This window comes from Helicoverpa zea, chromosome 11 (genome assembly GCF_022581195.2).
Source record: "Helicoverpa zea isolate HzStark_Cry1AcR chromosome 11, ilHelZeax1.1, whole genome shotgun sequence".
Taxonomy (NCBI): domain Eukaryota; kingdom Metazoa; phylum Arthropoda; class Insecta; order Lepidoptera; family Noctuidae; genus Helicoverpa; species Helicoverpa zea.
Window position 1 is genome coordinate 12,454,582 of NC_061462.1, and position 15,550 is coordinate 12,470,131.

A 15,550-nucleotide genomic window follows, 5' to 3' on the forward strand; every position below is an offset into this window, starting at 1 on the left:
GCAGGTTGTACCTACGTTATCATGCGTTGGGAAACTTAGCTATTACTATACTCCAAAACAGCTACTAGGACGAGGTCTACCAAATGTAAGAGCATACTCTCTTTACGCGCCTACTTTAAGCAAAATTTTAACATCCTTTAATGTACCTTAATAATCATAGATGGAAAATTAATTTTAGTCTCTAATAAAAACGTGTAATGCCGTCACAACATCATTAAATGTAAACAAAATGAAAGTGGAAGCAGCCAAGCCGATACACGAGACTGGCTTATCAGGAGCAAATACCATCTACTTATAAATAGAAGATGTAGGAAATAACGTACAAGGTACAATTAGAAACTGATCCAGATGTAGTGGTAACTATGAGATGAAGAAAACTATGAAAGAGACCGTTATTAAAAATACTTTCATGGTTATTTATTAGTATTATGATTTTTTCAAATCCAATTATCCCTATGAATGAGATGGTAATATAAAGTTAGAAGATCCATTTGAACTTGGTACGGATTTTAATTAAATTCAGTCTGAAAAGTTTTTATTTTACAAAAATGTACACGATCTTATGATATAAAACATGCTTATTAATACATAAAACTGCCAAGGAGATAAATGCTTTACAAGTTGTACTTCTGTTTCATCCGCAGGTATTTTTGCCAAAAACGTGAACGGCAACGTTTGCTAATGATGGCAATAAGTAAGATCTGATGACACTGATGCAAAGTAAACAAACTGTGACATGTAAACAACCATGTAATATCATATCAAAGTCATGAATTCATGATGTACATATATGCTCCCATTAAGGCGTCAAGTGACAAAGATTCGTACCTAAAGGGTTCCGTATAAAAAGGAATAACTACGATTTTAGAGATCATTGCTACGAAACTGTCTCACGGGTCGATCGATCATAAGGTAAAGCAACGCTTGTTACTTATGAATCGTAGTGACAAGCAAAGATGTTCAAATGACAGCAGGGACCCACAATTTTAACGTGCCTTCCGAGACACGGAGGAGCCCGTCATATCAAGATGGTCACCTATCTGCTAAACATTTTCGGTCGAGCGACTCGGGCCTATATTACATAGTTAGCCACGAGCTTCTCCGAAACCAAAAATAAACTGAAATGTTTAGTATTATAAGGAATCCTAAATCTTAGAATTCTTGTTTGTCAAAAAAGAAATGAGTGAATCACAATGACAAATGGAGATTTCGTCATTTTACACTATATACGCAGTGGTTTTGTCATCAGCTTGTAGGCTCGACTCCTGCGTCATAATTATGTAATTTAAAATTTACCTCAAAATAGCTAGTTTTTGCTTCACGAACTAGCTTTGATTGATTTATCTTTGATCCACTTGATTTTAGCTGCTGAAGTATCCGCCATTATGATAAACCAGCGAGTTTTGCACCGTATTTTGGAACACACATAAAATGTGGACATTGTTGACAACCAGTATTGTCATTTCTACATCTTTGGCAGACTGTAAGAGGGGCAGTCAGAAGCCAGAAACTCTGACAAACAATTTTACCAAAGATTACTGGATTGCGCAGGTAACTAGGTTATGACCCAACATAATTGGGACAAGGCTTTAGACACATAATGATGAATGATAATGACAGGTTACTGAAAATGTTATTTTCCACAATTGTGTACAAGATTTTCCAGGGCACCTACAGACTTCAGTGACCACATTTCCTCACCTACCTGTCACTTCTACTCTTCGTCTCGACAAAATTATGCAGACATTTTCTAGCCACATTAACAGTACACTCCAATCAACTTACCCATCCCAATATTCACCACTACAGCACCCCGCAGGTGCGCTCACCTCTCAAATAAGCGTGACGTCCACGTGCGCGGGCGCGTCAAACACAACGACAGATAACGGACGATGACCGAATATCGCAGAACTTGACAATGTCATTATGTTACTTTGAAGATGTATTGAGGTTTAAAGTACGGCGTTATCGGGTTTATTGTCCTTATTTTGTTTGTAAGGGATGCTGAATGAGATACATGCGTAAGAAATAGCCGCACGGGTCGAGCGATCATATAGTTGAGCAAATCTTGGCGAGGTCATTCTGAGGCAAAAGAAGAAAGTTAACAGGTACTGTGGAAGTTCTACCTTATTAAACATATTTATTTTTTCTAAAGGCTATACTAATTGCTTTTTGAAAACTTAATACTTTTCTACTTCTAAACAAGGTGAAAGTAAAATCATTTTATTTTATTTTGGCTTTTACTTATGAATGTCAACAATATATGTACATAGTTAGCTGATTGCCCATTCCAAAACTAGCTTCCTATGGCGAAGAACGGGCAAGAAACTCCATTGTTTCAAACCTAATCCATTACCGATAATGAAGGGAAATGTTATCAAATAAATACGAAGGTATACGTTTAGCCACAAAGAGCTATGGGGTCGAGGCTCCTTGTACTTCGCCCTTCAGTAAACATTGCTGAAACAACCTTTGAACTTGTGGGTAAAGTCCAAATGTAGGAATAGCAAAACAGTTGGTGTAATAATTTTTATGCTTTTTGGACTTGCACCCAGAATATTAATAACTAGCCGTTTTCCCGCGGTTTCACCCGCGTCCCGTGGGAGCTACTGCCCGCACCGGGATAAAATATAATAAAAATAATAAATAAAATAAAAATCTTTTATATTCAGGCGCCAAGGCCCATAAAATGTTAGTAACAAAAAACAACTTAACCTATGTTAGATAATTACAATCTATAAAATAATAATAATAGAAAAAATACACCGCCTGATTCACTGGAAGGGTTCTCAAGTTGCATGTAAAACATGCAGCCTGATAAACCTATCCAGTGCAGGCCCATCCAGTCTATCCGCGAATACTTTAAGGATGCTGTTGGTACTACCCCTGACTCTGTGTACTAGCGACGCAACTTTCTTACGCATAATAGCGAAGTAGTCGTCCGTTTGTGCATCCGCGAACATGCCCGATGCTCTACAGTATGGTGGCAGTCTCAACATCACCCTAAAAGCATTATTGTATTGGATGCGCAAGGTATTGTCAGCCTTTTGGGTATGATTGGCCCAGAGGCTGCTGGTGTAGAAGGTCTGGCAGTAAGCTTTGAAAAGCGTTATTTTGACTGGTACTGAGCAACCAGCAAACCTCCTTGCCACCATATTTCCCCTAACAGCCAACGCCCTTCGCTCCCTTTCCATATCCAAATCATCCTTTAAATCCTCAGTAACAATATGTCCTAGGTATTTAAACTTGGTTACTCTCCTCAAGAGCGACCCACTGAGTGTTACAGGCGGAACATACGATGGGTTTTTATTTTTACCTCTAAACACCAACAGCTCACTTTTAATTGGATTGTACTTCAGCCCATGCTTCTCAGCATATACTTCACATATCGAAAGTAACCTTCTGACTCCACATATTGAAGGACTCAGCAGCACCATGTCATCAGCGTAGCTTAAGTTATTTACATTAATTCCATTCACATGACATCCGACATGTGTGCTGCTGAGTTCAACAAGTAGATTATTAACATAAATATTAAACAACCTAGGGGACGTCAGTCCACCCTGTCTAACACCACACTCTAGTTTATGGGGGTCCGACAATGCAGTTGACCACTTTACAAAATTTCTTTGATTCTTATACCATAACGCTAGTATAGATATTAACGAATCGGGTATCCCTGCCTCCCGCAGCTTGCCCCACAAGACACCATACGAAACCAGGTCAAAGGCCCTTGAGAGGTCCAGGAAACAAGCATACACGGGTGTCTTCCTATCGGTATAGTATTTGACAGTGTGCTTCAGCGCATAAAAAGCACTCTCAGTAGATAGCCCCGGTCTAAAACCAAATTGTGAGTCATGTAACTCTGTATACCTACCGAGATTTGTATCGAGCACACTGTCAAACACCTTGGCAATATACCCTATGTTACTCGCAGATAAATAGCTTTCCAATGGTGAAAGAATATTTAAAAATCGGTCCAGTAGTTTTTGAGTGTATCCATTACAACCAAACAAACAAACAAACAAAGTTTTCCTCTTTATAATATTGCGTTGTGATAATGATAATAGGTATATAGGATTTTTCTTTGCCTCTCTCCTTACAAAATGCTGTATAACATTCAAAAGGATAAATGGTGATCTGTAACACAGGGGTAACCTTAAACAGACACCATTCTCTTACAAAAGCAACTTGTATTTTAATGTACTTAACACTGTAATTGAAGAGAAAATAAAGATTTTTTATTATTATTATTTACTAGCTTCTGCCCGCGACTTCGTACGCGGATCCTGTCCCTTATGCCAGCGACTACGGGGTCAGCAAAATCAAAGATCTGAATAGTCTGATATTGAATTTTAAGGGCCCGTTGACTTGGAAACAACGGAATACGCATAACCATTAGAAACGTTCCATATATTTAATTTTTGTACTTTAACGGCAAAAGCACAGCAGACTAAACAAAACGCTGAGAACTGAACCGCAATAGACGTGACCATAGGGATAAAAGTGGTGATTCTAATTAGTCCGCATTTAAGTTGTGAGTGGCAAAAATATTAGGTACACGTATTATTACGTAAAAAAACATTAAATAGATGACAAAGTCGTGGTGACTTAGTGGAAGTCGTGGTGGTTTAGTGGGTAGAGAACCAATCTCTCAAGTATGAGCGTGCGGCTTTGATTCCAGGTCTGGCAAGTGCCTGCCAATGCAACTTTTCTAAGTTCGTATGTACTTTCTACGTATATTTTGGATACCAATGACCGTTATTTGGAGGGGATGTTAAACTGTAGGTTCCGGCTGTCATTGAACATTCTAGGCAGTCGTTATGGGTAGTCAGAAGCCAGTAAGTCTTACCAAGGGGTGTTGGGTTGAGCGGGTAACCGGGTTGTGGAGGTCAGATAGGCAGTCGCTCCTTGTAAAACATTGGTACTCAGTTGCATCGTGACTGGAAGTCGACCCTAACATAATTGGGACAAAGGCTCTGGAGATAATAACGACAATAATAATGAGATACAGGCACCGCAGGACATCTGAGGCTGATGACGGGGAGTAGCGACCCCGCGGGGCTATATATACTGAGTTCTCCAGGGAGAGTATACTGTCCCCCATCTCCGGCCGGTCGGAGTGAACCATGACGGGGGTAGGTCTCACGCCTCTGGCTTGGCTTGGCCGTCCAGAGTGGAGTCGCTAGAGCAGGATTAGTAGCCCTGCTCGGAGGGTAGGTGTCTCATGGTAAGCACAGGGAGCGCGTAATCAGCGTTTAAAGTCCACCGAGGTATCCTCACCCTACAGCCGCTCATGTACCTGTTGCCCTCTTGTTGCTATTCAGTGACTGGTTCCCGGGGGCCCAGTAAGTGAGGTGGCAAGTCTCCACCTGCCATTTTTCCATGTACCTAATACATTGTCATCCACTAACATCCCATCACAATAGCCCAAGTACTTTTCCTCCATAGTTAGCAATAGTTTAGCACAGAACCGGGGATTGTCTTTTTTTAACGACGTCCACCGGGGATTGTCCTTGGGTTCATTTTTATAGCGTATAAAGGGATAATCGTCGGTTTTGTGTCACCATTTCATTAAAGTTGTCTCAAAAGGGCTTCAGCGTGTTGGCTTCGGCCCCACGTTTGCCTCCCAAAAATTCGGAACTCTGTAGTCCCGAGGTCTGGAAGAGACATACAAAATAATAATGAGATATAACGCAACAAAGTCGGAGAGTGGGGGCTCGTGACGCCACGTCTAGGTATGTAAAATTTGTACTAAGCAGTGACTTAACACAAAATTCAAGCGCGTTGTATCTTCGTTATTATTTGTTTGTGAGAGAGAGAAAATAAAAATACGTGTCCATTATTTTAGGGTTATCTAAAAGACGGACTAATTACTTTTTTTTGATTCGCCATACCTATTTCATAACATTCATTTCTATACATTTCAAGTGTAGTATTGCTCTTGAGGTCTTCAGGTGTTCCAGATCTTCGATGTTTATACGTCAATAGAGAGTGCTTATCAGATTGAACCACTTTTGCTAAAACGTCATATCTTCATATGCTATAGTCTAGCTGGGCCCCTGGAGTTCCACATCAGGTGTTTTAGATCTTCAATTTGTATAAGTCAATAAATAGAAAGTGCTTATCAAATTGAACAACTTTTGCTAAAACATCATACCTGTATATGGTACAGAGAAGCTGGGCTCTTGGGGTTCCACATCAGGTGTTCCAGATCTTCAAATTTATTATCTCAGCTGAAAATGCTCATCACATGAAACAATTTTTGCCATGGCACCATTTTTGTATCTCTTATAGTTTTGTTGGTCTGTTGGAGTTCTGCATCAGGTCTTCAAGTTTCGAAGATAAATTATAGCCTATATGTTGACCAGGCTTAATACTGATACAACAAAGAAAAAATCATTGAAATACGTTCAGTAGTTCGGAAGTTTATCGTGTACAAACAAACAGACATACAGACATACAGACATACAGACATGCAGACATACAGACATACAGACAGAATGTTTTTTTTGGATTTGTGCTCCATTACTGTTTCTAAACCCCACCCAATTATTATTTTTTTAATATATTCAATGTACAGACACAGTTTTTTTACAGATTTATTATATGTATAGATTATAGTATAGATACGCCAGATGAGTACATTGGTATATATAGGGAGAGTAGCTTCTGATAGCAGTTTTACTCGCGTGCCGTTGAAACTACTTTACAAATATCTTAACAAACTAATTTAGCTTTTGTCAATAGATGGAGTATCTAACACTGAAATATTTTTCAAATCGAAACAGTGGTTCTTGAGATTGGCGCGTTAAAACAAACAAATTAGTAATTATCTATAGATTTATGTAGATATAGGTAAATAGCACATAAATAAACTTTCTCCCACATTAATTAAGACATTTCTGCTGTCGGTACAAGGAATCACTGTCACTGGTGACAGCGAAGCCGAACAAAGTTGATTGTTAGCACCACGCGAGGCTAACGTGACTGTGTGTGTTGACGCTACGAGAGAATGATAATATTGCTTTTGTAAGCTGCATTGAAATAGGAGACTTTATTTATAAGTTAAGTTGAAATATTTAAAATAAAAACTAAAACCAAATTTACAAACTTTAAATTATTATCTACAACTAAAGATCTACTATGTAGAATAAAAATTGCTGCATTGATATAATATTACTAATGAATTTTTATCACAGTATAGAGAATGATACCTATAGCAAAGGAACATGACAAATATAAGAGAAAAAATGTTTAATTGAAATAACAAAAATTACAGGATTGAGCTAATTTATATTGTGTCTCAATACTTTTAACATATTTCCAAAATTTCGTAGCATCATCAGATTTTAGCAAAGAGCCCTGAGGCAGATTGATTAGGTGTCCAAAATACACTTAGAAAGTACCAAAAGTATACCACATCTTTATAAACTAGCGTAGGTGCGGTTAGTAGCATAAAAGTAAATAAGAAATAGTAAGAAAATACATAAAATATTATGAATCACATAGTTTACTTATCGGACCTGAATTTGTGTATGTGAAAGTATATTGAGATGAGCTTAATCAAAATCTTCACTTCACGACACTTTCTGATAAGAAACAGGTTGCTTTGTAATCGTTGATAGGCGCTTCAAGGATTCGGTTTGTCGCGAACAACATAACCTTTTTGCAACTATGGTTTTTAGGTGGACGATTTACTCGTAAAAGATGTGAAGAATCGTCCTATAGGCAGAGTTTTTGTTGACCCTTATAATTGTGAAAATAGCATAGTGATAGTGTAGATATTTATGAAGAAAACTATGACACTTGGGAGTGTAAAGTGGCTTTCTTGCTGAAAAAGAAGAGTAATAAAGCCATGAATTTGCTCTTAAAAAACAACTCTCCTAGGCAGCCGGGTAAAAATGTATGGGATTAATTTTAGGTACTAATTGCTAAGAGCGATCTCTTCCAGACAAAGGGCTTTTGACGACAGTGTATTTTTGCTACAATTTTCCAAACTACATAGTATTGACACAAAACATTTTCTTACTAATTATTGTTTTCGCGTAGCACCAATAATAAATTATCGTCTATACAAAAAGTGAGTTGTAAGATACATGATAAATACAAATATAAACAATTTGTCTGTATGTTCATCCTTCTATAACTATTAACATGGATTACGTAACCATGTTTAGAGTGGAAGAGTAATATTGATTGTTAAAACATTTTGTGGTTATTTATTTTAGTTATTTTGTCCTTTTGTGGCTTGTGGAAGTAGTGACCGGAGATTTTTCCGTAAATGGACACGTCGAGATCCTTCCATATTTCATATATGATATTGATTTATTTAATATTAGAATAATACATTTATGACTAGATTGTAATCAGTGGAAACTTGTTATTGGCCTTATTTCTACTAATATATTTATTTAAAATTTGTGCTAGCTAGTGATGTAAAATGAAAAAAAACGATTTGTTTTTTTTCACTTTATTGAAAAAAAACATGAAAAAAAACTTTGCATCGTTGTTTTTTTTCTAAATTTGGTTTTTTTTCTAGCCTACTTTTTAGTTCAATTTTCAAAATTTCCCTTTCGTTGAGTTAATATCAATGAATGTTGCCAACATTTTCATGAAATTTGGTTCTGTTTTATCAGAAAAGTACCGTAGATTCAAGAATAAACCTAAGACTCTTTTATGTAACCTTAAGTATTAATCTTTAACGGTAAATGCCCTAACAATTTAAGAGTTATTATACTCTTGAAAAAAACAAGGCCCAGAAAAAAAACAGTTTTTTATCTGGTTTTTTTTCAAGGTTTTTTTTCACACTAGAAAAAAAACGGTTTTTTTGCAACACTAGTGCTAGCTGTAAGTTTTACTAATAAATAAAAATAAAATAAATAAATTCCACCAGCGGTTTCGTCCGCGTCCCTTGGGGGATTAATTCGTACACCCAAATAAAAAAAGTAGCTTTTACTTAACACCGATACTTATAGTACTAGATAACTAACTGTAAACTTTGTTAAGGTAATCTAAACAAGAGAAAAGGTCAGAATACCTTTTCAAAAATACTGCATTCATGATATTTGACAGTAAAATTACATGATAGCCGAAAAAAATACACGTTTATGTGAAATACGGCCGTATTTCTCCCAGTATGCGAACACCAGTCATCATATTACGCTTAGCTATAAAAGATAGAGCCAGTTAGGAAGATATTCTGGGAAGGTGAGGCTCGTAAAGATACCCGTAGGTGGACGGTCAGCCCAAACGAGTCAAGCAAACAGGGGACTGGTGAGGTAGTGTGGGGGTAGGTGACCAGGGGGTGTGATAAATACCTACCCTGGTGATTGTATTGTTAAAGGATAAAGATGTTAAAATAATATTATATTCCCAATAGAAAAAAGTAGACTTGAATCCATCTATAGTAATATTATAAAGCTGAAGAGTTTGTTTGTTTGTTTGAACGCTCTAATCTCAGGAACTACTGGTCCGATTTGAAAAATTCTTCAGTATTAGATAGCCCATTTATCGAGGAAGGCTATAGGCTACTTTTTATCCGTGTTCGTGCCGAGGTTCCCACGGGATGCGGGTGAAACCGCTGGCACGAGCTAGTATTTAATAAAGATACATACTGTTACAGCCTTTTTATCGTCCCACTGCTGGGCACAGGCCTCCTCTCACACGGAGAAGGATAATAAAGATACATATTTTTTTATAATACTAAAGGTGTGAAATAAAAGTGTTTTATATGATAACAGTATAGTTTATATGTTTTGGTAATTCTTTTAACAGTAGTAACCCGTCCCTTTTGGGTTTAAATGTTCAGATATAGAGCTGTCTTCTAAATCAAAGCCATAACATTATTTTTAAAATATAGGAATCTCTCAAGATACTATATTATTATCAATCAACAGCTCAAAGTAACTCTCATGAAATAAAACCCATTACTATAGAGATGTATACTCGTCTTACCCACATTTCAAGGGTAATGGCTACATGTTACAACCCAGGGGGTCGGAGGTCAGATGACATAGCTGTGCCTGTTGACTCCCCCCCCCCTCACCCCTCCACCCACCATGCTTAGCCATGGTGTGCCCTTGGCTTTGGCTGTCAAGGTATACCTCTATGTAGATAGGTAAGGTTTATGAGATAGGAGGAGCCCTATATTTTAAAAGCTTTACCTAAAAAATAAAAATTAAATTAAAAGCTTTACCTTTCTCTATTACATTTGTACGTCTTAATGACAAAACATAGTGCTCTAATTATACATACGTAAGATCTTTATTTTGTCAATACCTATGTTTTACAAATAAAAATATTCTATTCTATTCTATTCTAAATATTATATGACTTATCATACACGAAATAAAGTGTATATTATTTTAAGGTTTATTCATAAAGAAAAATTTATGAACTTTACAGTTTTCATTAAGATTAAATGAACGCCTTACAGTCTATTTTATATTTTTTTGGGTACGTGAAGATAAAATTATATCTGTATGACTGTCCTGTTTATTTATCGAGTCAAAAGTGCTGGTCATTGGTCATTTAATTCATGTAGTGATTGCCTTTTCAGTAATAAGCAACAGGCTTATTTCAAGCATATTTAATGTATTAAGCAACAAGTCGTGAAGGTCAGAGTCAGTAAGTAAAATACTTAATCATGTTATAAACTACGCTTGGCATCTTGCCAGTTAGGAGTACAAAGATCTTCAGTTGTCGCAACAGGTACCTAGAAGTACCAAGAGATACTATTACTAATATTATGTAGCTGAATGCCGATTTGGAAAATTCTTCCAGTATTAGATAACTATAATAGAAAACTGGAGGAGCTAGTGTATATAAATTCCTGAAAAAATTAGGAACCGGTAGTGAAACATATTGTGCATACTCTTCACTACATGATCTACCTATTTCTAAAAACATGTCCTCATCATCCTTCGAGCCTTTTTCCTAACTATGTTGGGGTCGGCTTCCAGTCTAACCGGATGTAGCTGAGTACCAGTGCTTTACAAGGAGCGACTACCCTATCTGACCCCCTCAACCCAGTTACCCGGGCAACCCAATACCCCTTGGTTAGACTAAAAAACAAGTCCTACGCCGAGAAACCTCGAAAACGATTCATCAATATTTCATGTGATTTTCATCAATATATACTTACATACACTTTCTCCCGCGACGAAGGACAGTGCTAAATATATTTAGCGAGGGTATCTTTATCAGCAGGTTAGGAAAATAGGTGAAGGTCGCATTATAATTAGTGAGCTGAACACGTCGTTTATATGTCGACTTATATCATTATCAATACGTTTATTTTGGGTATATTAGTGTTTCTTGGTTTGGAAGTGGGTGAAGTGCCTCTCAAGTACGAGACTACGAGATCGATATCAGATATTGTAAATAGGTACTAATGTAAGAAGGTGTATCTTGGAGATCAATGATTGAGGAATGTGAAGGAACACATCTCGAGAAGACCTGGCATTTAAAGTCTTAAATCGCCATTCTGCCTTGAGCGCACGTGGTGATTAACGCTCATTTCTTCTCTGTATTCAAAACGGCCTGTGCCCTGTAGTGTGACAACAAAAACGCTGATTAAATGCAAAAAATACCTTACCTATCAAGTGCATTGTATCTACGAAAATAATATAAAAAAGAAAATAATAATACATACTTCTGGTCGCCATATTGCGTCTACGACAATTTACATTTCTAACTTAGTTTTTACAGGAACTAAAAATTCGAAAACCAAATTTTCCTCCCCAACAGAACAACAAAACGGAACTAAAAACTTACCTCAAAAGCGCAACAGTTTTCAAGGGTTTGTCCTAGCTGATTTCCCACTGTCTTTCAGTATTCAGCGGCTTCAGTGCACAGTGGACAACCGCCGCGAGCAGTGTTCAGTCGCGCCCAACTCCCCACGGTATTCACTCGTGCCCAACCAATGCCGCCAACTTACCGCACTCGAGTAAAATTAAAAATACACAAGTAAAAATATTAACTAAAAGTACCCAACAACAAATGGGATAAATAAACTGGTGATTAAAAGTGGTGATTGACTTCTAAGTTAGTGTTAAAACTTGGTGATTTGTCGACAAACGATTTTTTTGTGTGATATTAGTTTTTAGGTACTTTCGTTTTCGTTGTTAGTGTAAGTGTAAGTTTTTAATTATGGAAGAACACGGAGGTGAGTTTAATTTTTTGAAATTATTTATTGAAAAAAAAAAGTTAAAAAAAAAACATTATTTTTTTCATTTTTTTAATAAAGCTCCTTGCAATTATATAAAGCTTTTATAAGCTAAAACATCTTGAAAACGGCTGTACTTAGTCTCTGACGTCATAGATTAGCACATTGATTAAGGAGTCCTGAGACACTCCCTAACTACAACCAATCTTTTAGTGTAATGGCTTTTCTTAATAGGTATAAAGGTCAATATTTACTAACAAATAAATAACTATTAACTTAAGCTTTTCATAAAATAAGCAATAAGCCTAAGTACAAAGTTCTGGTACTGAAATTATACTAATAGTTTCCAAATTACTATAATATATGTACGAGCATGTATGTCAATGTCAATGTTCCAAATTACTCATCCAATTTCAGTTGTTAGGTTTTCAGTTTTCTTTATCATGGAAGGTTCTAGTGTCTTTTGTTTTTAGACTTCATGAGGAAACTGACACACTGCTTGTCTGTTTAAGTATCTTAAATGATCCAAAACTATTGATCCGATTTGAAAAATTCTTTCATTGTTAGGAACGCTATCTTGAGTAACATAGGCTATATTTTATACTGGTAAGGGATGTATTTTCCGTGGGAACGTGGGTAGAAGAGCTAGTCTTTTATACATGTTTTTATCAAAAATATTGTTTTGATTTATTCATTGTTATTTAAAACTTTTAATGTTTGTTGTTTATTTATTTGTCTCGCTGTTTTTTTCCTGGTAGGGTGGGCAGAGATCCAAGCTTTGTTAACCTTTGGCAGAACACATTCGGATTCAATCATTTGTAATAGTATTGTTATGTGTCTCATTGATAATAATATGGTTGATGAAATATCTGGTTTAGGGCAGTTTTTGTTGGTTATAACCAGTATAGGACTAATATTACTGGTGGAATGGTAAAAACAGCTAATTGTCTGGTGGCAAAAATAGTAGAAAAATTATGAAAATAGCTTGGAATAGATCTTCAAAGTGTGTGAATTATTTAGAGACAGTCAATAGGTAGTCACTGCAAAAAGAGCCATCCTTTTGAAAAAAATATGTCTATAAGAGTTATTCTAGATAAACACATGAAAAAAGCTCTTTCAATCACATACATTCGAATTGAAAACCTCCTTTTTTGTGGATGTCGGTTAAAAACGCCGTTGTAAAAATTAAACGTTTCAAAAGACACAAGAAAGGAATTAACAGGAAGTAATACTTTTATTACCGCGATAAGATGACTATTAATAATTCATAACGTGCATTTTTATATTAAAAGGAATATTTTACATTGAAACCATTATCATAGTTATTAATTACTTTCAAGACACGTCTCTACACAGATATAAGAAAAGAATCTCATTTAAATAGGACTTAAAGATATTTTTATTAAAGAGAGAGCAAACATTTAAATATCAGTAATTTCCACATTTATGCCAGTATTTCAGTCTAACCAACCAACCCAATACCCCTTGTATTGGGTTGCCCGGGTAACTGGGTTGAGGAGGTCAGATAGGCATTCGCTCTTTGTAAAGCACTGGTACTCAGCTGTATCCGGTTAGACGGGAAGCCGACTCCAACATAGTTGGGAAAAGGCTGATGATGATGATGAATTTCCGCATTTATGCTTGTTTTACGCTCTTGAACCATACAAAACTTTTTCATCTTAATCTGCGTCCGAATTAGTGGATACAACATGAGACTGACAATTTCAATCGTCATAGGTACTCTTCACTTTGACAGTTGAATATTAAACTTTATCATTTTGAAAGAGTATTTATTATCTATGCAGCCATAGGCGACGATAGACGACCAAGTCGTGGTGGTCTAGTGGGTAAAGAACCAATCTCTCGAGTATGAGGCAGTAGGTTCGATTCCAGGTCAGGCAAGTGCCAATGCAACTTTTCTAAGTTTGTATGTACTTTTTAAGTATATCTTAGACACCAATGGCTGATAAAAAGGTGAAGGAAAACATCTTGAGGAAACCTGGACTACATAGTCTGACGGAGAAGGATTGGGCTTTAATCCCGTTACCTTCTCCGTGTGAGAGAAGGCCTGTACCTAGCAGTGGGACACTAAAAAAAGGCTGTAACAGTAACAGACGACCATGTAGCTATAGGTGAAACGCAGTGAAAGGTCTGAATGGCCTAGCCTTTGCTTTGGGCAAGACATGCTGTGATAAAATAGTTTTTATTTCAAGAGCCAGAAGCAGTTACTTGAATAGCACAGAAGGTGTGTTTACTTAAAGCTGGTTACAACTGAATTTAGTCAATAAAATAGTCCTACAAACAAACTTACTTGTATCCATGTTATATTCACATAGTTAACATAAACTATGTACAGCGTACTATGACGTCAAATATCTTGATATATATTGTAAATAAACAAACAAAAGTTTAGTAGTTAGAGTTACCTGTACAGATGTGCCAATACATACAAACATACTAACTCTAGGAAACGGAAATACGTAAGTAACGTTATCTAATAAATATTTGTGTTAATGTAACAATCTGCGTTTGCGCTTATTATGGTCAGCCTTGTGTGGTTTTAATCGTCACCAGTGGTTTTAAGCAGTTTCATACATCATCATCATCTGCCTAGCCGTTTCATCCAAACTAATATTATAAATGCGAAAGTAACTCTGTCTGTCTGTCTGTCTGTCTTTCTGTCTGTCTGTCTGTCTTTTCTTCACGCCTAAACTACTGAACCGATTTGTGTGAAATTTGGTACAGACATAGTTTGAAACTTGAGCAAGGACATAGGATAGTTTTTATTACAAAAAAAAAATAAAAATAAAATTATTCCGGACATATAGCGCCATCTATTGGTCAAATCAAAAATCTGCTGGTAGTCACTATTCCACGCGAACGAAGTTGCGGGCAAAAGCTAGTACATATATATACAGCTTACTTTATAAACGGTGAAAGTATCGGCTTCATCATCGTCCGAGCCTTTTTTCCCAACTATTATATGTTGGGGTCGGCTTCCCGTCTAACCGGATACAGCTGAGTACCAGAGCTTTACAAGGAGCGACTGCCTATCTGACCTCCTCAACCCAGTACCCGGGCAACCCAATACCCTACCCAAGTATCAGATGCCTATTGTATAATAGGCTAGTTTCCTAAAAAATAATAATTAGTCCGTCTTGTAGATTGTCCAAAATTAAGCGATACGTATTTTTTCTTTTTTAAATTGGATCAGAACTTGTTAAGATATAGCGTGTTAAAGTTGAGTGTGACGTCACAAGTTGCTACAATTTTCAGGACACTGTGACGTAAAAGGCCCCCACTCCTAATTTTTGAAGTGTATTATCTTTGTCATTTTATGTTTAATTAAAAAAAGAAAAAATACGTATCCAATATTTTTTG

The 15,550-nt window shown here is 36.5% G+C and overlaps 1 protein-coding gene across 1 annotated transcript in view; it reads left to right on the forward strand.

Moving 5' to 3' along the window:
* Positions 1 to 11,846: 11,846 nt before the first annotated feature.
* Positions 11,847 to 15,550, forward strand: part of LOC124634406 (synaptic vesicle glycoprotein 2B-like) — a 48,846-nt gene continuing 45,142 nt past the window's right edge. Inside the window, exon 1 of the mRNA XM_047169979.1 lies at positions 11,847 to 12,169. Coding sequence (XP_047025935.1) covers positions 12,154 to 12,169 — 16 coding nt within the window. The 5' untranslated portion in view covers positions 11,847 to 12,153. The remainder of the gene's footprint in view (positions 12,170 to 15,550) is intronic.